The sequence below is a fragment of the Mesoplodon mirus genome, assembly GCF_964341445.2.
Source record: "Mesoplodon mirus genome assembly, chromosome: 1".
In the NCBI taxonomy this organism is placed as follows: Eukaryota; Metazoa; Chordata; class Mammalia; order Artiodactyla; family Ziphiidae; genus Mesoplodon; species Mesoplodon mirus.
Window position 1 is genome coordinate 84,103,641 of NC_138976.1, and position 23,826 is coordinate 84,127,466.

The 23,826-nt window shown below is 38.5% G+C and overlaps 1 protein-coding gene across 4 annotated transcripts in view; it reads right to left on the minus strand.

Annotated features, from left to right (window-relative positions):
- PRUNE2 (prune homolog 2 with BCH domain) overlaps nucleotides 1-23,826 on the minus strand; it is a 270,984-nt gene that overhangs the window by 180,037 nt on the left and 67,121 nt on the right. For all 4 annotated transcript variants that reach the window (XM_082614415.1, XM_082614414.1, XM_082614413.1 and 1 more), the window contains exons 5-6: nucleotides 19,444-19,596; nucleotides 16,857-16,951 (exon numbers count right to left, since the gene is read on the minus strand). In XM_082614415.1, coding sequence (XP_082470541.1) covers nucleotides 16,857-16,951; nucleotides 19,444-19,596 — 248 coding nt within the window. The remainder of the gene's footprint in view (nucleotides 1-16,856; nucleotides 16,952-19,443; nucleotides 19,597-23,826) is intronic.

Below are 23,826 nucleotides of genomic sequence, written 5' to 3' on the forward strand. Positions count from 1 at the left end.
CCCATGAGCCATGGCCGCTGAGCCTGCGTGTTCAGAGCCTGTGCTCCGCAACGGGAGAGGCCACAGCAGTGAGAGGCCCGCGTACCGCAAAAAAAAAAAAAAAGAGTCTCTTCTAGACTCGCGTTTCCTGTTGGTTTCAGCCAATGGGAAACCCTAACAGGTGCTGGGAAGGAGGAAGGAGAGTGATGGCAGAGTGTTTACTCCTACATTTCTTTTCGTTTGGGGTCACTTTGAACTTGGGCCCTCCTTGACCAAAGGCTCTTCCTGAGGTGGCCCTCTCTTTTCAACATTCTCCTTCCAGGTTCTGGAAACTTCTCATTTCCTTTTCCTTTCATGCTGAGGGTAATAACCCCTGGGACACCACTCTCTTCCTTGCAGTATCCCTCACTCTGCCTTCACCTAATAAAATGGCTCACTTTATTAGACCTACCTCAAATTATCTCAATTGAATGGGCCACCTGTTCCTGCTGGGACTGATACTATCTTGTTACAAAATATGTAGCTTGAGATGCACAAACATATTTTTCAAACTAAATTATATCATGTGCAAATATGAACATGCCCAGTTTCCTATTGCTTAAGAGTTTTGAATAAACATTTCTAACCTGATAATCCTGTCTTTTTACTCTTTATAATTTCCTATTTCTATGGATTCTTGAAAATTCAAAGCAAATCTTTATAAACTTAAAAAAAATAGTTTATAAAAACCTTCTCTACTACTGGAGACCTTTAAGCCTGCTAGAAGAATACAGAAGCCCTGGAGCCCCAGTCCCATCCTAGGAGGCAGATTTATCAGCTGAATCAGTCAAAAAGCAAGAACTTCAAAAAAAAAAAAAAAAAAAAAAAAGCAAGAACTTCATTTCATGATTGTCCTCTCCCAGTGATTCATTGGTAACTTGACTCTTCCAATGGGCTTAAGAACATCTGATAGGATGGCCTTCCTCTGAATAAAATCTAAGACAAATGAAACCACAAAAAAGTTACAAATACTTGAGAAACTAGATAACAAAGATTCCTGTTTGGAGGTTCTGGTGGATTTTAAGTGATCACAGATTATCTCCAGCTCCTCCCATTTGGAGATGGAGTCTCTTTCTTCACTCTCTCTGGGCTGGCCCCATGACATGACTTGTTTTGACCAATAACATGTGGCATGACTTTGTGGGACTTGCAAGCACCCAAAGTTCTTGCTTCCACCATCTTGGAAGGCTTCTGCTCTAGAGTGAAGAAGCCTGGGATAAAAGGCCATATATAGAGAGAGGCTCAGCCACCTAGCTATTCATTCCAACCCTCCCAGCTGAGGCCCCACCCATGTGCGTGAGGCAACCCTAGATCAACCAGTCCAGCAGAGTCATCAGCTGAGTGTAGTCACAGGAGTAAACTCAGACAAGACCAGTAGAATCATATGAATTACTAAATTGCTGTTCTTTGAAGCCACTTAGTTTTGGGGAAACATGGACTTTCTTATCTGTCATACCAGAATTATGTCCACAGCCAGTTAATTCAGTAATAGAATTCCAGAAAAATATAGACTAGGTAACCATTGATGGTAACGGTTAGCTTATTCTTCTGTGACCCAACATAGAACAATTAGGAAAGAATGAGGACTTTGGAATCCGCTGTCCCTGGGTTGGAATGCTTACCCTGTAGTTTATTTCCCATTTCTGAGTCTCAGTTTAATCACCTGTAAAATAGATATAATAACTGCCTACGTACATCATAAGGAAGGCATCAGGATTTCAAAAGATAACTAATATAAAGCACCTAACACAGTGCTAGAAACTTGGTGAATGCCAATTTCCTTCCTCAGTATCCGTGTATATGTGTCCAAAAGTTGGAAACTGAATCAAATGGCTCTAAGCCAATGGTACTCAAAATGTGTCTGGACCAGCAACATCAGCATCCCAAGGAACTTATTAAACATACGAATTCTCAGACCCCAACCAGAGCTATTGATTCAGAAACTCTGGTGTCCTGTATTGCCCCATTAAAGCCAACTAAAATTACCAATCATTCATGAGCTTGTACTGTAGTATCTAGCCTATATTTCAGCATATAGTAGCTACTCAGTAAAAATGTTTGATGACAAGTGATGTTAATGCGTGAGTAAGTGGATGGATGAGATGAGTGCATGCTTTCAAACCCTCCTCTTCAACCCTGGTGTCCTAAGGACAGATTAGCCAGTCTGACGTGCTATAGGCTGACCTGGTGATGTCAATGACTGTAATATAGGTTGGGAGCCTCATTGTTTGGGCTCCATGGGCAGGTAGGTACAAGATGGCTGTTTGATTTGGGTTATAAAGAAAGCACTCTTAAAGACCAAAACAATGAAGAGTCAACAACAGGTGTGCTTGGCATGGGCATTCCAAAGACACTGAAAATTAGATTTCATAACGACATCATGAAAAGAATGCTAGTCTAAAAGGCTGGAAGGCAAAACATAGCCACAAATACTTCATGCCATGAACTACCATTTCTAGAAGAGTCTACTACAGTTAATTTACAAGTTGGAAATAATAATGGACTTATTTCAGGGGGTATTCATGGAGGTTCAATGAGAAAATAAAAATAAAATGCATGGTACATAGTAAACACTCAACAAATGTTGGATACTGTTACATTTATTTTTTAAATTTGAATTATTCGAGGTATTGACTATCGCCATGCTATGAATACAAAGAGCATTAAATTATTCTTTTGAAGGAATAAAAGAAGACGATAATAAATTACCAAATCCTAGTTCTAGCACCTTGTTCTGTTTTCCCCTTTCTACCACTAGGTGACACCACCAACCTACCATAACCCACTCTTCTCCCACAGATTCCACACAGCCAATCTTCACAATCACTGTTGATTAAGGAACAAGATGTCTATTCTGGAAAGAATCCTAAATTATTCTTTTGTTTGAGTCTTCTTATTTATCTAAATTACCACTGGCTATTTGGTATAAATTTATTATTTCCTCAGTGTGTACTAAAAGAGAGTTTTTGTTACTTAGGGAACCAATTCAGCATTTACCTACACGGATGGGAAAGGAGCACTCTAATACCATCCCACTTCACAGTTTCTCTTCTGTACATGTTTCTTCTGTCACAGGAAAAAGGAAAAATTTTCCTTTAGCTTCACAGCCTGCTTTTCTATGACAAGTTGATACAATGTAGTAATTAACCATTAAAATATTGCATATGATTCACAGGAGTGTTACAGACAAACTAATTTAAACCAAGGTCAGGTCTCCAAATCAGCAAAATAACTCTGAAAGTGGGTGAGAGAGAAAAATAAACAAGAGAAGAGGTAAGCAACAGTTGCTATTAAAAGTAACTCTGGGCAGCTAAAACTGGTCTGAGTACACTCCTAAAAATGTAATTAGCCAAATCCTTCCAGAAATTAAACCATCAAAATGACATTATAGTACACTTTAAAAATGTATTTACAGAGCGAAAGAGCACTCATCCTAGCATATCACTATGTCCTGAGGGTTTCCCTTCTCGTAAAGAAAGATGCAGAAGAGAATTAGATATTATGCTATTAAAAAGTTCAAATTATCACTGATATATTTTGTGAAATGCTATTTCTTAATTTCCTCAGCAGTGCTGAAGTTGAGAATGAATAATAGGCTGTTTTCTGGTTTCTCTGTCATTTTATTGGGTGGTTAAAATGACTAGAACCAAAGCCTACCTATTAGCTTCCCAAATACCAACATTTATTAAAGGGCCATGATAAGAGAGGTACTGAATTCCACCATATTACGGAGCTCATTTTCTCAGGAAGGCAGACATGGTTAGTCCATTTCCTCCACAAGGAAAGGGTCAACTTACTGCTCCTACTAAAGGATTTCAGTACAACAGAATTGCCTGCTTATTACTTTTGAAGTCTAGAAATGTACCATTTTTATTTATATAAGTTGCAGTGATACATGAATTTATTCAAAATGCCTTTTGATAATATGCCCATTTTCCCACAGTGACTGTGAACTTAAGAGATAGGTCCCCAAATAAGGTGACAGAGGTACCAGAAATATCACATCTAAATGGAGAGCCTTAGACATTTTGGTGACATATAGAAAGACTTTTTATTGGCTTCTTAATTACAAATAATTAAGAAGTTACTGGAAGAAAGTGTGGTAATACCAAGGCAGGAGAAGTGGCAGTGAAGGATGGAATAGGGTTTCTGCAAAGAAGCAGGTGGACATACAGAAAAGGGAAAAGCTGTGTGAAACCTGCAAAGGAAAGGAAAGACAGGAAGTGATAAAAAGAAAAAAAGATATGCAGAAAATGTGGTCCAAAGACTGTTACCAGATCTCACTAGTACAGCCCATGACAGTGAAGCTCAGGAGGAAACTGGTGACAACCCAGGATGCACTGCTGAAGAGAACAAGCTCTGTGTCTCTAGCAGAACAGAAGAGACCAGAGAGTGGGGAAGACAAGGCTGCCAGGGCAAGAGCCTGAGCCCCCAGCATGCGTGGTGACTGATGAATAGAGGCAGCGGTGACTGTGATGTCTGTGTCCAAGTAGGAAAGACCCTAAAGACTAATTATCCGATGCTCTTCAGTACTGTACACATGAACCATTATCTCTAGCTGCAGTGTGGCCCTACCCACTCTTAATCTAAGCCAAGATTATTAACTGTCACAAATATACCATTGACCAAAGTGCATGAAACCAGATAAGTAAATTATCATAAATTAAGATTCTACTTTTCCTTGATTCATAGAAAAAAGTCTAGGACTTAATGACACAGTTGGATATGAGAAGCAATCCCCTTCTTTGGTAAAGTCTCCAAAGATGGTTACCTTCAATTCCTTCCCTCCCTATAGGAACATACTCCTCCTCACACCAAGAATTGGGGTCTAGGGTTTCCCTGCTGGCGCAGTGGTTGAGAGTTTGCCTGCCGATGCAGGGGACGCGGGTTCGTGCCCTGGTCCAGGAAGATCCCACATGCCGCAGAGCGGCTGGGCCCGTGAGCCACAGCCGCTGAGCCTGCGCATCTGGAGCATGTGCTCCGCAACGGGAGAGGCCACAACAGCGAGAGGCCCGTGTACCCCACAAAAAAAAAAGAAGAAGAACTGGGGTCTAAAGGTTGCCCACTCTCACCACTATTATTCAACATAGTTTTGGAAGTTTTAGCCACAGCAATCAGAGAAGAAAAAGAAATAAAAGGAATCCAAATCGGAAAAGAAGAAGTAAAACTGTCACTGTTTGCAGATGACATGATACTATACATAGAGAATCCTAAAGATGCTACCAGAAAACTACTAGAGCTAATCAGTGAATTTGGTAAAATAGCAGGATACAAAATTAATGCACAGAAATCTCTTCCATTCCTATACACTAACAATGAAAAATCTGAAAGAGAAATTAAGGAAACACTCCCATTTACCATTGCAACAAAAAGAATAAAATACCTAGGAATAAACCTACCTAAGGAGACAAAAGACCTGTATGCAGAAAACTGTAAGACACTGATGAAAGAAATCAAAGATGAAACAAACAGATGGAGAGATATACCATGTTCTTGGATTGGAAGAATCAACATTGTGAAGATGACTATACTACCCAAAGCAATCTACAGATTTAATGCAATCCCTATCAAACTACCAAAGGTGGGCTTCCCTGGTGGTGCAGTGGTTGAGAGTCCGCCTGCCGATGCAGGGAACACGGGTTCGTGCCCCGGTCTGGGAGGATCCCGCATGCCGCGGAGCGGCTGGGCCCGTGGGCCATGGCTGCTGAGCCTGTGCGTCCGGAGCTTGTGCTCCGCAATGGGAGAGGCCACAGCAGTGAGAGGCCCGTGTACCGCGAAAAAAAAAAGCAAAAAAAAAACTACCAAAGGCATTTTTCACAGAACTAGAACAAAAAATTTTGCAATTTGTATGGAAACACAAAAAACCCTGAATAGCCAAAGCAATATTGTGAAAGAAAAACAGAGCTGGAGGATTCAGGCTCCCTGACTTCAGACTATAGTAAAAAGCTACAGTAATCAAAACAGCATGGTATTGGCACAAAAACAGATATATGGATCAATGAAACAGAACGGAGAGCCCAGAAAAAAACCCACACACCTACAGTTAATTAATCTTTGACAAAGAAGGCAAGAATATACAACAGAGAACAGACAGTCTCCTCAGCAAGTGGTGTCAGGAAAGTTGGACAGTGGCATGTATATCCATGAAGTTAGAACACACCCTGCCACCATACACAAAAATAAACTCAAAATGGCTTAAAGACTTAAATATAAGACTTGACACCATAAAACTCAGAAGAGAACATAGGCAAAACATTCTCAGACCTAAATCATACCAATGTTTTCTTAGGTCAGTCTCCCAAGGCAGGAGAAATAAAAGCAAAAATAAACAAATGGGATCTAATTAAACTTAAAAGCTTTTCACAGCAAAGGAAACCATAAACAAAACAAAAAAACAACCCTCAGAATGGGAGAAAATACTTGCAAGTGAAGCAACTGACAAGGACTGATTTCTAAAGTACACAAACAGCTCACGCAGCTCAATATCAAAAAAACAAACAATGCAATAAAAATATGGGAAGATGATCTAAACAGACACTTCTCCAAAGAAGACATACATATGGCCAAAAAGCACATGAAAAGATGCTCAACATCATTAATTATTAGAGAAATGCAAATCAAAACTACAATGAGGTACCACCTTACACTGGTCAGAATGTCCATCATTCTGTCTACAAATGACAAATGCTGGAGAGGATGTGGAGAAAAGGGAACTCTCCTACAGTGTTGGTAGGAATGTAAGTTGGTGCAGCCACTATGCAAACAGTATGGAGGTTCCTTAGAAAACTAAAAATAGAGTTGCCATATAATCCTGCAATCCCATGCATGGGCATATATTCAGAGAAAACTATAATTCGAAAAGGTAACATGCACCCAATGTTCACTGCCGCACTATTTACAATAGCCAAGACATGGAAACAACCTAAATGTCCATCAACAGATGAATGGATAAAGAAGATGTGGTACATATATGCAATGGAATACTACTCAGCCATAAAAAAGAATGACATGATGCCATTTGCAGCAACATGGATGGACCTAGAGATTATCATACTATGGGAGGTAAGTCAGAAAGAGAAAGACAAATACCATAGGATATCACTTACATATAGAATCTAAAATATGACACAAATGAACTTATCTATGAAAGAGAAACAGACTCACAGACATAGAGAACAGACTTGTGGTTGCCAAGGAGAAGGGGGCACAGGAGAGGGATGGATTGGGAGTCTGGGATTAGCAGATGCAAACTGGTATATATAGAATGGATAAACAACGAGGTCCTACTGTATAGCACAGAGAACTATATTCAATATCCTATGTAAACCATAATGGAAAAGAATATGAAAAAGAATGTATATATGTAAAACTGAATCACTTTGCTGCACAGTAGAAATTAACACAACATGGCAAATCAACTATACTTCAGTAAAATAAATTTTAAAATACACACACAAAAAAGAATTGGGGTCTGATTCTCAGTGGTGTGTTTGCACTGACTTGTACAGGTTGGTAAGCAATGATTGTAAAATTTTCAGGAAATTTGCAAACCCACCATTAACAAATTAAACACAGCCATTTAAAAAATTAGATTAAATATTCCACAATAAATAAATTATATTAAAAACAAAAGTCATAAATTCTCAAAACTCATCACTTCCTAATTATTCTACTACATTATCTATGTTCTATTGCATCTGTCTGCTGGAGAAGCTATATAATGGTATGCTTCTGTGCATCTCTTCCCAATCTGTTTTTTTTTTTACAAATAAAATTGTAATAAATTTAAAGTATACAACAAGATGATGAGCTTTTTTTCTTTTCTTTTTTTTGTGATAATGCTTAAGATCTACTCTTAGCAAATTTCAATTATACAATACAGTGTTAGAACTATTCTTTACTGTGTTTTGATGATATCACATTGGTACCTTGAAACTGGCCATGGTAAGAGGATTTACACTTTGAAAATTGGCAAACACTACAAATCAAAGCTTGTTTAATTGATTTATTGGTTTTCTAGAGCAGGTGTTGGCAAATTATGGCCCACAGGCCAAATTCAGCCTACTGTCTGTTTCTGTACAGCCGGTGAGCTAAACACTTTCTAATCGTTATTTAGTCCCACATAAAATTCTCACTTTTGCCTCTTGGACCATAAAGCCTAAAATATTTACTATCTAGCTCTTTTCAGAAAAAAAATTTGCCTGTCTCGACTTAAGAAAGTAATGGAGAAAGTTAATTATGTAGGCTAAACTTAAAAGTGGATTGTGTTTCTAGCCATTACATTGTGAATAGCACAAAAATAAAAACAAAACTCTGAGGACATGTTCTTCCAGTATTTGAAAACTATTCTTTAAGTCAGCGGAGAAGTCATTCATGCTGTTAACAGGTAAAGGTCAGAGGGTAAGCTGTGACAAAGCGAAAGAGAGGCATGGACATATATACACTACCAAACGTAAGGTAGATAGATAGTGGGAAGCAGCCGCAGAGCACAGGGAGATCAGCTCGGTGCTTTGTGACCGCCTGGAGGGGTGAGATGGGGAGGGTGGGAGGGAGGGAGATGCATGAGGGAAGGGATGTGGGAACAGATGTATATGTATGACTGATTCACTTTGTTATAAAGCAGAAACTAATAAAAAAAAAGAAAAAAAAAGAAAGAAACGAAGAGCCAACACAGCCATAAATAAATAAATAAATAAATAAAAATTTTTTAAAAAGTCTTTGTTGTTTCACTTTCTTGTTAAAAAAAAAATCAACCACATTCCTGTTGGAACTATACTGGTTCATCAATTGCAGTGCAAGAGTTGCATTAAAATTAAGTAACTCATTCTGTAAGAATCGATTGTATAGAATTTACAATAAAGAGTATGTAATTTGTAAATTGTGTGCTATATATCCTGCATATCAGTAATATGTGTGGATTTTTTTTTGTTTTTAGAGAGCCCATTGTTAAACATTTACCAGCACACCACTGCTATTTCTATTTTATCATCGATCTGGGCTGTCCTTAGGGAGTCGCATGAACAATAAAATATGATGGAAGTGATATTCTGAGATATTTGAAGTTAGGTCACAATAATCGCAGATTCCATCTGAGTCTCTTCCAAAGCTCCCTCTTGTGGCTCTCTCGCCAAATCTGTCAGGCTGTGAGCAGCCCACACCCGGTGAGTCCCAACTGAGCTCACAGGTGACTACCATCTGACTGCAGCTGCATGAGAAACTCTGAGCAAAAACTGCCCATGTGAACCCAAAAAAAGCCAAAGAACTATGAGAGATAATAACATCTTAGTTTAAGTCTCGAGGTTCTGGGGGTGGCTTGTGACAGAGCAGTAGATAACTGGAACACCATTTTATTCTGAGAAGGCAGTGAGGGGGGAGCCAATTGGACCCCACACCTCATGACCTCAGGAATCCTAGGTTGGGGTATCACAGCTCTGTTTTGTTCCATGTCCTTGGTGCTAAGCGGATGCATGCGCACATTGCAGGGTGGGGATGTAATGAAAAGAGAGAGTGGTTATGGATGATACACACCCACATTTGCATGTAAATCTGAATCATATTGTCCACCAGCGATGCAGCAAGTAAAATACCATCAAATGGGACATGGATTCTACCCTGTGATAGCAATCAACCCCATCTGGGCTTCCTGGAGTGGCATGCAGCTCCCTCCACAGCTTTCTTCCTTTCTGCCCCACGCCCAGTAGCCATTTTTGAGGCTAACTTCCCCACAGCCTCTTGATGAGGCCATGTCCTCATAGCATCTGATCTCATTATCGCGTTCCCACTTCACAGTTGCCCAGGGAAGTCAGTGGGGATTTCTGGGCCCTGAGGAGAGTTTATGCCTGGGGCAGGCTCTGTGTTTTCTATGCTCCTCCCTTTCCACTTCCTCCATGTAAATACACTTCTATAGCATTTCAGGGGAGAAGGAAAAGTGTCCAGGGCACCACCCCTTAGCAAAGAAAGCACGGTGCATAATGAGTAACTTTACGATCTCTAAATACTGAGTATTGAGGTATTTTGTACCATTGAGGGAAATAAATATAAAGAAGTATGGCTAGATAGGCCAAGTTTTGTGAATCACTTAAATCCATTTGAAACTGGTCAATAGGTAAAAAAAGCAAAAACATCAAGTTGCCTCCAACCTCAGTTTAGCTGTAAATACAAAACAGGAATTCCATTATAAGGTATTTCTAGATAGGCCAGTTTTGCAGGCTTCATCTGGTATCTTAAAATACTTTGGAGCTACAGAAGGAGCTACGTACCTACAAATTGTAAGGATTCTAAATATTATACGCTTCAGCTGCCTAGTACATTTATTCCCAGAGACAAAGTGCTATTGCAGCTGATATGATAAACCATTCGTTAAATAGGGAATTTCGATTCCCTCATTTCAATTACGTCTCATTACCAAGAAGTGCTCATAGCTCCGAGTAGGAATGCAAGTCTACTTTTCTGATTTCAGGTTTCACTTTTTTATCCTGCCATTGTCCTCAAGAAGCTATGAATTATTAGCTCTAAATTAGTTTCAAACTATAATTCACACTTCAGACGACTCACACACACTGACTGTTAAATTCACACAGTGAAAGTCACCTAACCATGTTTGTCATTTGCTTTAAACCCCTTTGGACTCTTCAGCCAGGTATGAATTGAGAACTCCTAACACCTCAACTACTCAGAATTTCGTTATTAGGAATTACCATAGTGCTCAAAGTAATACTGTTTCCTTTCCATAAAAAATTTCTACCATTAAAATTTTTCACTGATTTGGGTTGCTACTTCGAAAACACATTTGAAAAAGTTACATTACAACAAGGTAAACCAGAATACCCATGTCCTTGAATTCCAGGGGCAGGCAGAGAAAAAAAATCAGAATTCCTTCCTTCCTACATGGTGTGTCCTATCCCTCACCTCATAATCTTTCTTCTTATTATTTTTATCTACTTGACTTATTTTTCCAAATCTCCTCTATATGAGGGGCTGATAATTACATTTACTATGAATACTTAGATGATGTTTACAGATCGAAAATTAAAATGATTTTTAAAAGAAGCAAAGATATGAACATAAACAAGAAGTGGCTTGGTACCAAGAGTAGGGAAAACAAGAGTTCCAACCAAGGATTGCTTACGGATGTCTGTTGAGGCTGTCCAACACCTGGAGTTCGTGGCAATGATTGACAGCTGATGACTTACTAGCAAACCCCCGAGCGGGCATCATATCCCAAGTAGTAAACACAGTGCTTGGGCAGAACAGACCCAGATTTTGGTCCCAGCTCTGTATTAGACAAATGATTTAACCTTTTCAGATTCCAATTTCCTCACCTCCAAGATGGAGATTGTGGCAGAGATTGGCTAATTATTCTTCAAACTGGTTCTTCTTCTTGGACATACAATTAGACTGCATTTCTCAGCCTCCCCGCAGTCAGATGCAACCATGTGACTGGGCCAATGAAACGTGAGCAGAAGTGACAGATGCTACGTTCTGAAAATATCCATAAAGCCTCCCACCTTTGGCCCTCCAAGATCTTCTCCATCTTGAGAGACAGGATGGATGGAGATGTCTCAGGCTATCTTGGGAGCCGCACGTTAAAGATGGTCTCTGAATCACCCCTGGCCACACAACCAGGAACACTAAATTGGATTTTGCTGCATGAGCAAAAAATGCATAAGTTATGTGTTGAGTCTTTGAGATCTGGGGTTTACCTGTTACTGCTGTTAGAGTTACCTTAACTAATACAGGGGTACTCATAGCAGCTCAACCTCATGGGGTTGCTGGGAAGATTAAAGAAGACAATGCTTGCAAGTCCTTACTCTACTGCCTGATACACAGTGAGCACTTGTCATCAAATGTTAACTCCGTCTTAGCAAGTAGGAGTTGGCAGCCCTGGACCCAAAAGGAAACAGAGGTAGTGGTTACACATATTTCCACTGGTTAGCCAAACAGCTTCAAAAAATCGCCTCCAGCATAAGTGTTAGGCATTTTGAAGAATATGCTCATCAAAAATAATATATACTTCCTCAAATATTACTATGCATTTTACGACAAAATAAGGTAGGTAAATACTCTAGAGGTATTTTCATCCTGAACTCCAAAAAACTCCAGGCTCAGACAATGAAAAATCATGTTGCATGCTTAAATTTGGTAAACCAGGTTTCATACTGGTTCATTGAGTCTTAAATCACCTGTTACAGTGGTTCAAAGATGCTTCACTGCAGCCTGAGTAAAAATGTTCACTTTCGTTAGGGAGAAGTTTAACAGTGATCTTGGGAATTCATTCTGGTCCGTGCTCTGAATGCTAAGGGAAAAGGCTGGTAGGAGGGAAAAGGAGTTTTTCCCTCAGTGTTCCAAGGTGCAGCTTGGCTGGTAATCGCTGTGCAGGGCATCCCATGTGTTCTATTCCAGGTTTCAAATAGCATAGTGTCTAGTCAGGAGGGGGCCTCCGAGAGAAAACAGGCTGGAGCTATTTCCTCAGACTCCAGCTCTGAATAAAGGAGACAAAAATTTCAAGAGTTGGAAATCCCCACTTTTCCTCATTTGAAGGAAATTGATTTAAAAGAAAAACATGTGGGAGCCACAGATGAAATGTACTTAGCAGGCAATAGGTTCATTCATACAGTCTTATTAGATGTTGAAGTCCTAACCTCCAGCACCTCAAAATGTGACTTTATTTGGAAATAGAGTCATTGCAGATATAATAGTTAAGATAAGGTCATCAGGGTGGGCCTTAATCCAATATGACTAATGACCATATGAAAAGGAAAAATTTGGAGACATGCATAGGGGGAAGATAATGTGACAACAAAGGCAGAGACCAAGGTGGTACTTCTATAAGCCAAGGAATGCCAAAGATTGCCTGCAAACCACCAAAAGCTAGGAGACAGGTATGGAACAGATTCTCTCTCAGCTTTCGGAAGGAACCTGTCCTGCCAATACCAGATCTCGGACTTCCAGCCTCCAGACTGTGACACAATAAAGTTATGTTGTTTAAGCCACACAGTGTGTGGTGCTTCGTTATGGCAGCAAACTGACACAGTATACATGTGGGAATAAATCATAACATGATTGGTCATAACAAAAGTGATCAAGTCAGTGCCTGGTTATTGTTCTTCCTGAAGAAAGATGCTAATGACTTACAGCCTTTTGGGAAATGCTTAAAGGAGATGTAATAATACTTGGTGTTGGCAAGGGAACTATTCATGTGGTGTTGCCATGAGCAATCTCATTTGCTTCACTGGCACCTTATTGGAATGGAAAGATTTGTCCCTTTCCCTTAACATCTAGACATACTGCTTTACAAGGAGTAAAGTAGGCCCAGGATGTATAATTGCTCCATTCTGCTGGAGCGAATGGAGCATAAAGGCAAAGTTTGTTCCAGTTAAGCACATACTTTAATATCCATAAATTTTCTTCTTTTTTTTCCCTAAGGCTTTACTATTTAAAGTTTTTAACATAGATTTGGGTTTTGGCAACCTTTGTCTCTCTCTACTGGTTCCTCCACTAAAATGCAGAATTAGAACAAAATCAAAACCACCTGTGTCTCTTTCCTGATAATCAAATTGGCAAACAATGAAAAGGGCACAAAGGATCAGGTACAACCATAATGAATGAAGTGGATTCCTATATGTGGTGTGTATGCCCCACAGGATGTGTGCTACATTCAGACTCAGAATGAACCGGAGGCCATGGGAAATGGGACTGCAGTATCTTTTCCATGGTCCTAGCTTCCAAGTCCTCTCTGTAAGAAGAACTAGCCCTCTGGCCATGCTTCTGATATAGCCATTTTTTTATCTACTGCTTTTCAAGGTCACACTCGTTCTGACCTCACATATCGAACAAAGCACTGAAACTCAGTATTATTGTAATTATTTACTTTCAATGGTAGATTTTCAATAACCCATATAACCTTAATTAGAACTATCATTTGTGAGATATACTACAATAAAAAGGAGAGACAAAAGGTTTAGTAGCTTTCTCTTTATAACGTAGAGGGCCGAGTGAACCCATCTGTCAAAGGCAGTGGTTTCTACCACCCAAACCAGTGCTTCCCTCCAAAGGACATTCTATATATGTTGCAAGAAGACAAATTCTTCTTATTTTCTCAATATTTCCACCCAAGAAAGTTAACTGGGTCATCAGGCAAATAAAAGCCATGACACATACAACTGTGGAGTTGCAAAGGGCCATTGAAAATGTAAGGAATCCTCTTTCCCATTGCCCTGACATCACACAGAACTTCCAGTTGATTCCTTCCAGTGACAAGTAACCCATTCGAATTTTGGACTGCTGGATAAGCAGTTCTACTGATAAATATGTGGGCCATATTTTATCTATCTGATCTCAGCCTTCAGCTACAGTTGAAACCGATTGGAAGGAAACAAAGTAAATTGACTTGGATGCACAGCTAGATGGCTTTGCTTTCCTAGCTGACTTACTTAAATTTAACAGGAAATGAAAATCAGATATCAAAGGAACAAATGGCAGACACCAACGTGTATTTGTATTAACCAAGTACCTACTATGTCCCCAGCACTGTGCCAGGAAATCAAAGGGAGATAGAAGTCAACAATACCATCTTTATCCCCAATTAACTTAAAATATTGTCTAACTACGATTAAATATTTGAAACAAGTTCAAAATTAATGGAAGATATAGTATATATTTAAGTCCTAAGTTGGTTAGTTTAGCAAGGGGTAATAGAAAATGGATAATTTCTACAAGTCATCATGAAGTAGCTAGGTCTTGACCATGCTTTGAAGGACAAGTAAGATTTAGAAAGTCATAGGAACTAAGAAAATTTCTTTGAGAATATATCTAGATTTAAAGGGCTATTAGACAGCTGTTCCAAAACACACAAAATAAGACAGGGGGAATTCTGTCATTATTTTTAAATGAGAATGGGAAAGGAATATTGAAATATAATCAAATATAGATAGAGACTGTGAAAACGCCACTGTATCATAGGATGATCTATGGAGAAAACCAAACTCTGCCCTTAACTTGGGGATTTTTCCAACTAAAAGATTAAATAGTGTACATTTTCTCTCTCAAAGAAGATATACAATGTTATTAAGGAGTTCCTTCTCCATTTCTCAGTTATCTTTAATATCCCTGTTATGCACAAGTGAAAAACTCTCATTCAGCTGATTAGAGTTTAATCTGTGTACCCTTCTTTATATGTATAAATGTCCTTCTCCCTCCTCCCAGAAGATCATATCGCTCTTCCAGAGATGTACTTAGCTGCCTGATTAATTACTGGCCCTCTATGTAAATTACTGTCAAAATTAAGATGATCTTTTTATCATTTATTCAGCTTGATAAACATTTACAGTTTAACATATCTGACAGAGCCATTTGTATACCCCTACAATATAAATGAAGGTACATTAAAGCTACAGTAAGTCTGTAATAATAATAATAGCCTTAAAATAATTTGCTAACTACAGACAGTTCCCTAAGCAATTACAAGATGCTCTATGTTAATTTAGAACGGAATTCCAAACAAGGCATTTAAATCCTAATAAGATGCCATTAAATGAAGGGAAACGGGAGGGGGAAAAGAGCAAGACAACCCTAAGGCCTGAACTGGTAGAAATGATTCTCAAAGCTACTGACCCTTGCAAGATCCATGTCTTCCTTGGATTTCTAGACACAAAGCAGATTTCTAATTGAAGGTGATGATCTAGTTACTACATCCCAAATTGCATGTATTTCTTGTATTGAGTCACATCATTGTCTAATTATATGGAGCATTTATCAATTCGAAAGTCCATAGAAACAGTTGAGTTTCTATATGCAGTGAGAATGTGGTCTGTAAACTATATCACCAGCAAGTGTGAGTATCTTTAGCGACAACACTCTGCCTTTTGGTACTCATATGGATGTACAAGCCGAACTACGATATCAAAACACCTAGGAACAATTTTACAAAGAAAGCACAGAAAAAGGCACCTTTTTTGCGCTTGGGTTTTCCGAAGCATGGATACCCCATGCGTGCCTGCTATGCCCTAGAAATATACATAGTGATACAGTCACCATTACCACAAGAAAAATAAAAAGAATAGCAACATACAGTTCTAAAATCTAAAAGACAAAATGCCTATACAGCAATTTTTATCTCCATAAACTTGACTTGAGAGTTCAGTGCCACAATTAAAGGTGGATCGCTTGATCAAGGCAACATAACAGTAAAAAATACTCAGACTTCTGTACGGCATAAATGTGCCTCTGTAAAATATAATTCCCATTAGTTAGGTTAATTAGGATTAACATGCAAGTCACTGAAAAGCCCCAAAGTAGACAAAAGACAATTTACCAAGGAAACATACAAAGTCAAGAGCTGCATTCACTTTGAATCATTCATTTAACAGATTGGAAGGAGGGTCTTATTAATACTTGAGTTGTCACCATTGCTTATCAAGATGACATGGATCCAAATAGCTTACAAAAGCCAAAGGAAAACTTGGTTTCTTAGAACAGATCTATGGACAGTGCAGGGTAGTACACAGAAAAAGGAAGTGAATCTAATCACATGTATAATCATTGTTATTAAACAGGATATACATATACATACACATACATGTATACGTATGTGATTATGTTTTAGGTTTTGTTTTACTGAGATGAATGAAATGGCACTCATCTTGGTTGGCATTTTTCATTGGTTTAGCATAGTGCTTTCACCCAAAATAATAACCCCCATTCTTAGTCAAATATATCACAAAGAAGGAAATATATCACAGCAAAACACTAACTTATGCAAGAGAGAGAATCGTATTCCATTTTCTCAGAATGCAATTGTATGAAATCTGTCATTGCCGAAAAAGCTTTCCCACCCTTACCTCCAGGGTCATGTTCACGCTACTAATGGCCACTTTTATTTCTCCATCTGAAAGTTCCTTCAGATCCTTCAGCATTGTCTGTTCAATACTTAAACCTGTGGATGAGAGAAAAAAAACAGTATGTTATACTTGGGGAACATTTTTGGTAATATCAAGGGATTATCTAAAGAAATCACCCTGTTAATTTCAGTATTTCCCCTCTCATATTTCTTTTAACCATAATAAACACACATATTAAGGCAAAAAAATCACATAACTGACAATGTTTGCATCAGTTAGGATCCCAGCAGGAAATAGCATTCACCCCTCAGGATGCAAAAGAAGATTCTTTAATGGCAGGACTCTTACAGAGATGTGGGCGGGACTGAGAAAACTAATAAAAGATAGTGAGGCATCCAGAGACTAGCAGAGGTTCAAAGGAGGGAAACAGGGATCTGGAACAGTAGAAGAGGGGCTGCCAGAAACTTAGCGCCAAACAGGAAGGGAGCAGGGAAGAAATATTACAGCCTCTTCTCCTTCCTTTGACTCCCACGCCCCATATGTTTCTAACTCTTCCCATGGACCAAATCCAACCAGAAACCAGTAATCTTCAAGGGAGCCCAGAAGATCAAATACTCAGAGGTCAGACTCTGGAAGCCCATAGCAGACAAAAGCAGAGAAGGGAAGGGGAGGAGGTGAAAAAAAAAAACTAGCATAGCCAAGCAAATAACCAAATAATACCTAAGAAGGCCACAATTTGCTTTCCGGATGCATTAAGGTGAGCCTCCATGTTTTCAACTGTAATTTTACTCAAAATGCACTTTATAAATATGACCCATAAAACTATCATAATTAAGTTGGTCACCCTTGTAATAGGCTCTGGCAACAGGAGATAGAGGATTTCTTAAATGATGGGAGGAATGATCCAGAAGGGATAAATTATCCAGAACTGCATAGTTTTAGTCAGCTGACCAATGTGCTTCAATAAAATTTATCACGGAAAAACAGGAAAGGCTTTGGCTTAACAATTATATCAGTTTAGGCCTAAACTCTTGAGAAGAAGACTTACAGTAAAGGCCAGTAAAGCACGTATCTCCTACCCAGATGCATATTAAGACAGCAGAGTCAACTACTTGCCCTTCCAACTTAGAACACTGTCGATCACAGCAGTATGGAGAAACAGATAAGTACTAAATATTTTTCTTCGGCTTGAAGATTGGAAGGCTTCAATCTATCATACTACAGTGTAAAATGATTTATAGAATATATAGTGACATTAAAAGTTTGGTCTAATTTTGAAAATGAAGGACAAAATGCATACCATCATGCAGCTATACATCCACGTACATCATGTGCACATGCACAAGAGCATATGTAACAGAAGGTGTGGCAGGTGCGTCAGTGTCCCGTCCACATTTCCTCAGACTTTCCCAACCCTCAACCACTAGCACCTGCATCTCTTTTCCTGAGGGCTTTCTCTGGCTGCCAGAGCCCACCCTGGGGGGGAATGAACAGCCCCTGGGACTAAGTACTCCTCAACATTCCAGTGGTATACTCATAACAAAACCTGAGTTGTAGTGTTCATTTCTGTGTAGTCAATACTTCTACCATGACTGATTTCAACCTGCCAACCCAACATCAACCCACTCACAAAATTCCTGAAAATTTAACAATCAGCTGTTGGAGCTCTGATAAACAAGTTGCAACATGCCACTGCACCCCTCGGGTAGGAAAACTCTGCGGTGCAATTTTACACTCTTTTCCAGAGTTCCCTAGCGGGATGAAGGCCTGGTTTCCCACAAAGCTAACTTGCTTGTTAAAGCGCTCCATGCCCTATCAGTGTTTTCCGGGATCACCTCCCAAATAAATTGGTTTGCCTCAGGCTCTGCCCCGAGGGATCCCGAACTAAGGGAGAAAGCTATGCACCTTAAAGATAGACTGTCTGGGTTTAAATCCTGGCCTGGCCACTTCCTAGCTGTGTGTGTGATGATGGGAAAGCAAAGATGCCTTTCTGTGCTTCAGTGTTCTCATCTGGAAATCAGGGATAATAAATAATTCCACTTGACAGGGTTGTCGCGAGGACTCTAATTCATGCAAAGGTATACCATCAGAACCTTGTACATATTAGGCACTTAATGAACTATAGCTATTATTATTATTATTAAACAATTGATCCAGGAAATCCACTCTCTTGACAAAGCCTAGACTTACAGAACACTTTTATCTGCTTAAGAGTCTTTTCTCTTATTTTTTTCTAAAATTAATTGATTGATGAAATCTCATTGTGCTTGACATTGCTCCTGCCACATGCTCAAAACAGAACCCTCTCAGCACAGGGATTTCATGTGATGATGCATCTGGGGTGCCCATTAGATGCATGGATTAACCACACATCCAAACACGAAGGTCTCAGAGGAAAGCCTGCAGCACAGACTGTCTGCTTCCAGATGAGTCAACACGGTATGCCTGCAAATCTTCCACAACCTCCAGCAATAGGGAAGAACGTGAAGCCACACTCAAATTCACCTTCTGGGGCCCCGTAACACTCCACATCACAAACCATCCCTCCTCAGCAGCTGAGACAGAGCTGGGGGACAGAGTCACTCACCCTGAGCACTGAACTGGGTCTCCTGCAGGACGCTGATAATGTCATCTCTGGGAGGTAAGCGAGGAAATTTTTCTTCCAGGATAGAAAGAATTTCCTCCTGCTTCTCTGAGAGCTTCTTGGGTTCCATGGCCATCCACTTGAAAAGGATGCTACCTGAAAGGCATGAATAAAATCGCCTTCAAACTTTCCAGTCAAGCCAGGATGGGGCCCAGAAAAATAAATGTCTTCTGGTCTCTCAATCTCTGCTTCTACTTCCAGATTCCAAATTCTTGCCTGCGGCCTCATTGTGTAACATTCAAGAGACAGTTTTTAGAAAACCCTTCAGATACTGTCTGTCCTGCCTCACTGTTCTCTGAGTATTAATCCCAACAACTGAACTGACTATGGCACACTTTAGGGCAGAGTTATACATAAAGGAACAAAATCTGTCTCTTTCCCCCACCCCACACAGATACACAGAAGTGATAAACATTGGTTTTAAATGATTTCAGAATGGAAGTTAATGATAAACTATTTAAGGATATTAAATATGATTTAATATTTCCCTTTAATAATCTCTTTAAGAGATCACAGAGAAGATTGTTTCCACTCATCATATTGCTGATTTCACACAAGAACTTCCTCCTTTTAAAAATTAAATGAAGGGAGATCAGCTCAGTGCTTTGTGACCACCTAGAGGGGTGTGATAGGGAGGGTGGGAGGGAGATGCCAGAGGGAGGAGATATGGGGATATATGTATATGTATAGCTGATTCACTTTGTTATAAAGCAGAAACTAACACACCATTGTGAAGCAATTATACTCCAATAAAGATGTTTAAAAAAATTAAATGATTTCATAGCCTCATTGTCAGCACCAAAGGAATCTGATAAGGTAGTGAACCTCAAATCCACTCCCAATCTTCCAGGTACCACACACAGTTTTGAAGTTATTTACTAATATCTAATTATAAGGATTCAGAAACTGGCTCTAAATCACGGGTTTCAATTACAAAGTGATTTGATAATACGAATGACTGACCTCTCACAAACTCCTGGAATTTCTATGCATAATCTCACCTTGAAAGGGAAGAGTTACCACCTGTCACATCTCCTTCCCCTGCACCCTGAGGCCAGACTAACACAGAGTCATGGGGGAAATGGAAGTTTTGCTTAATGATGAATGATTAAACTCTCTAAAAATCCTCAAACTTATTGATTAATCAGGGTGTCACCATCTCTCTAGCTTTCAGTGTGGCCTAAATGATAATATAGGGGGAAGAAAAATAAAGAAAGTGGTAAGAATGTAAAAGGAGAAATGAAGTAATGAGTGAGGGAAAACTATGGTACATAATCTTGCCATCTACCTGGAGATATATAGAACCTAGAGAATAGATACATGTTCACCATTAAAAATCCTGAAAAATCCCAAGCAAGTCATCTGGCTGCTCTGTTCCTATTTGCCTATTTTAAAAACAGAAATAATACTGCTTTCCCAGCTTCTAAGGTTATATACTAAAAATCAATAAATGTAAACATCATAATGAAAAATAAATACTGCCAAAACACATTTAAAGCATCTCATTCATTCATTCACTCCTTTAGCAAAGAACTACTGAACACCTGTTATAAGCCAGGCACTGTGCTAGATGGTAATGATTCATGACTGGACTAGAGCTAGCCTTGCCCCTTGAAGCTTACAGTAGTTTAGGAGATACAAAGAAATAAACACATAAATTTTCAATATAAGGGGATAAGGAATATTGCTGAGGAAATACACAGTACTCTGAATCTAGTCAAGAATTTAGAAGTCAAAAAAGGTTTCCTAGAGAATGAGTCAATAAGCTAAGCTGAGATTTGAATGATAACTAGGAACTTAAGGTGAAGGCAAGGTAAAAGGGACATCATGACCCAGGTAGATCATATGCAAAGGCACTGAGGTGGGAGAGGGTTTGGCCAGTTCAAGAAATGGAAAGAAATTAATTAGAACTAGAGAGTACAGTCTTAAAGAAAAATTTTTGAAAAATCAGGTTGGAGAGGTAAACAGGGCTCAGGTCCTGAAGGGCCTTTCAAGTGATCTTAAAATTTGTCTTTCATATTCTAAGGGAAATGGAGAATCACTAGAATTTTAAGCAGGGAGAGGTAACATGCTCAAATTTATGTTTTTTAAGACTCACTCTAGCTACCATGAGGAAATGAATTAGACAAGGCATACTGGGAGAATCAGAAGGCTGTTTTAGATGAGAACTAAAGAAGAAGCAGTCAGTATGAAGGGAATTGAATAGATTCAAGGCAAATTATCATTTAAAGATGGGGCGGGGAGTAGCCAACTGGATTCTGAATATACCCCTTGGTCTGACAATTTCTGACATAAAACCTGAAATATAAGGATGATTTTTGCACTCTTAGTTAAGGCAATGGTGAATCTAAATTTCAAAAAAGATCTTCATACGTTTGCCAGATTACTTGTTCCAAGAACAAGGAGAAAATCTACATAAATTTTTTGGGAAAAATCTGTGAAGGCATCAGAGAGTTACCCAGGTGACTATCTTAGAAGCTACAATCCTGGAGAGAAAGTAAGTGCAAAGAGGTAAACCCAACGTTTGATGTTGCTTTTCCCCTCTGAATGTTTGCTAATTCATATTGTAGCCAATCACCTGAGAAGATTAGCAGATCTAACAGCAGTTTCACAGAAGTAGGGAGACAAAAATTGGAGCTTAGAGCTCTCCACAGAGGAATCTTAAATATCCCAGGATTTGAGATGAGATCCCTGGAGAGAATGTCCCCACATCCTGGCATAAAGATTGGAAAAATACGGTCTGCAGGGCAAATATGACCTACTGCCTGTTTTTATAAATAAAGTTTTATTGGAACACAATCACACCCATTAATTTACATATTTTTCATGGATTTTTTTGTGCTTTAATGACAGGGTTGCATAGTTGCAACAGAGACCACAGACCTGCAAAGTCTAAAATATTTACTATCTAATCCAACACAGAAAAAGTTTGCTGAGTCCTGCCTGTAAGAAAAGGGTGAAGCAAAAATAGACCAGTCTTCATGAAGCCTGAAATCCTGATTTGAATCAGCTCAAACACAGAATATATTAAGTTTATCTGACACTCTTCTAACTGCCTTTGAGGTGCAAAAGTAAATCCTTTCCATAGCAAAGGAATTTCATCATCTATAGCATCATCTCTACATTTTGCATATACATATTCAGCATTCAGTAAAAAATTACCAAGCATAAAGGAAATATAAACAAATGAATGGAAACTCCAGAGGAAAAAACTCTTGAGAAAAAGAATGGAAACAGAATCGGGGGAATAAAAAAATTAGCTGGAGAATTACAGAAGAGAATTAGAATCTATAAATAAAATGTTCAAAAGAAATTTTAAGGCTATAAATTTAATAACTGAACAAAAATATCTGTAAACAACAGATTATAGCAAGGAAAAAGTTAGCGAATTGAAAAATATCTTAGAAGAAAATATCCTCACTGATGCATGGAGAGAAAAATGGATAAAAATATAGAGATGAGCATAAGAAACATAGGTGACATAGAAAAAAGATCTAAGATATATGTAATGGGAATTCCCCTTGGAAAGGAGAGAGAAAAATGGGCTGAAACAATATTTGAAAAACAGTGGTCAATCATTTTTCAAAATTAATGAAAGATACTATTCTAATACTCAAGATAAATTATGAACCCAAATAAGAATAAATACAAAGAAAAACACCTCTAGGCACACGACAGTGAAACAGCTAAAAATTACAGAGGGAAAAAGTTTTAAACCAGAGAAAAAGAAATATATTACTGTCAAAGGAACTACAATAAAACTGAGAGCTAATTTCATCTAAAATGATGAAAATCAGAAGACATTGGAATTACAGCTTCAAAGTGCTAATATAAAATAATTGCTGATGTTGAATTCTATACTGAAATATAAGAAAAAAATGAAGGCAAAATAAAGACATTTTCAGAAATATAAACTGGAAGAATTTGTCACAAGAAGGACCCACACTAACAAAACAGTAAAGGCAGAGGGAAATTTATAGATGGAAGCAAAGAAATGCAGGAAGGAAAGAACACTGGAGAATATAAATATGTGGGTAAGAATAAATCAATATTTACTATATAAAACATTTATAATATGGAGTTTAAAATATATGTGTAATTAAAATACATTTCAAAAAAATAAAGAAAATCTTAGTAAAAAAATAAAATGAAATAAAATACATTTCAATAGTAACAAATTGCAGAATGAACTAAGTAGAGATAAATTGCTCTAAGGTTCTTGGATGATCAGACAAGTGGCAAAAATATCGATTTACAAGAGATTTTAATGGTATTTTGTAATCTTTATTATAATGCTAAAATAATTTTCTAAAAAAGAATTCATAA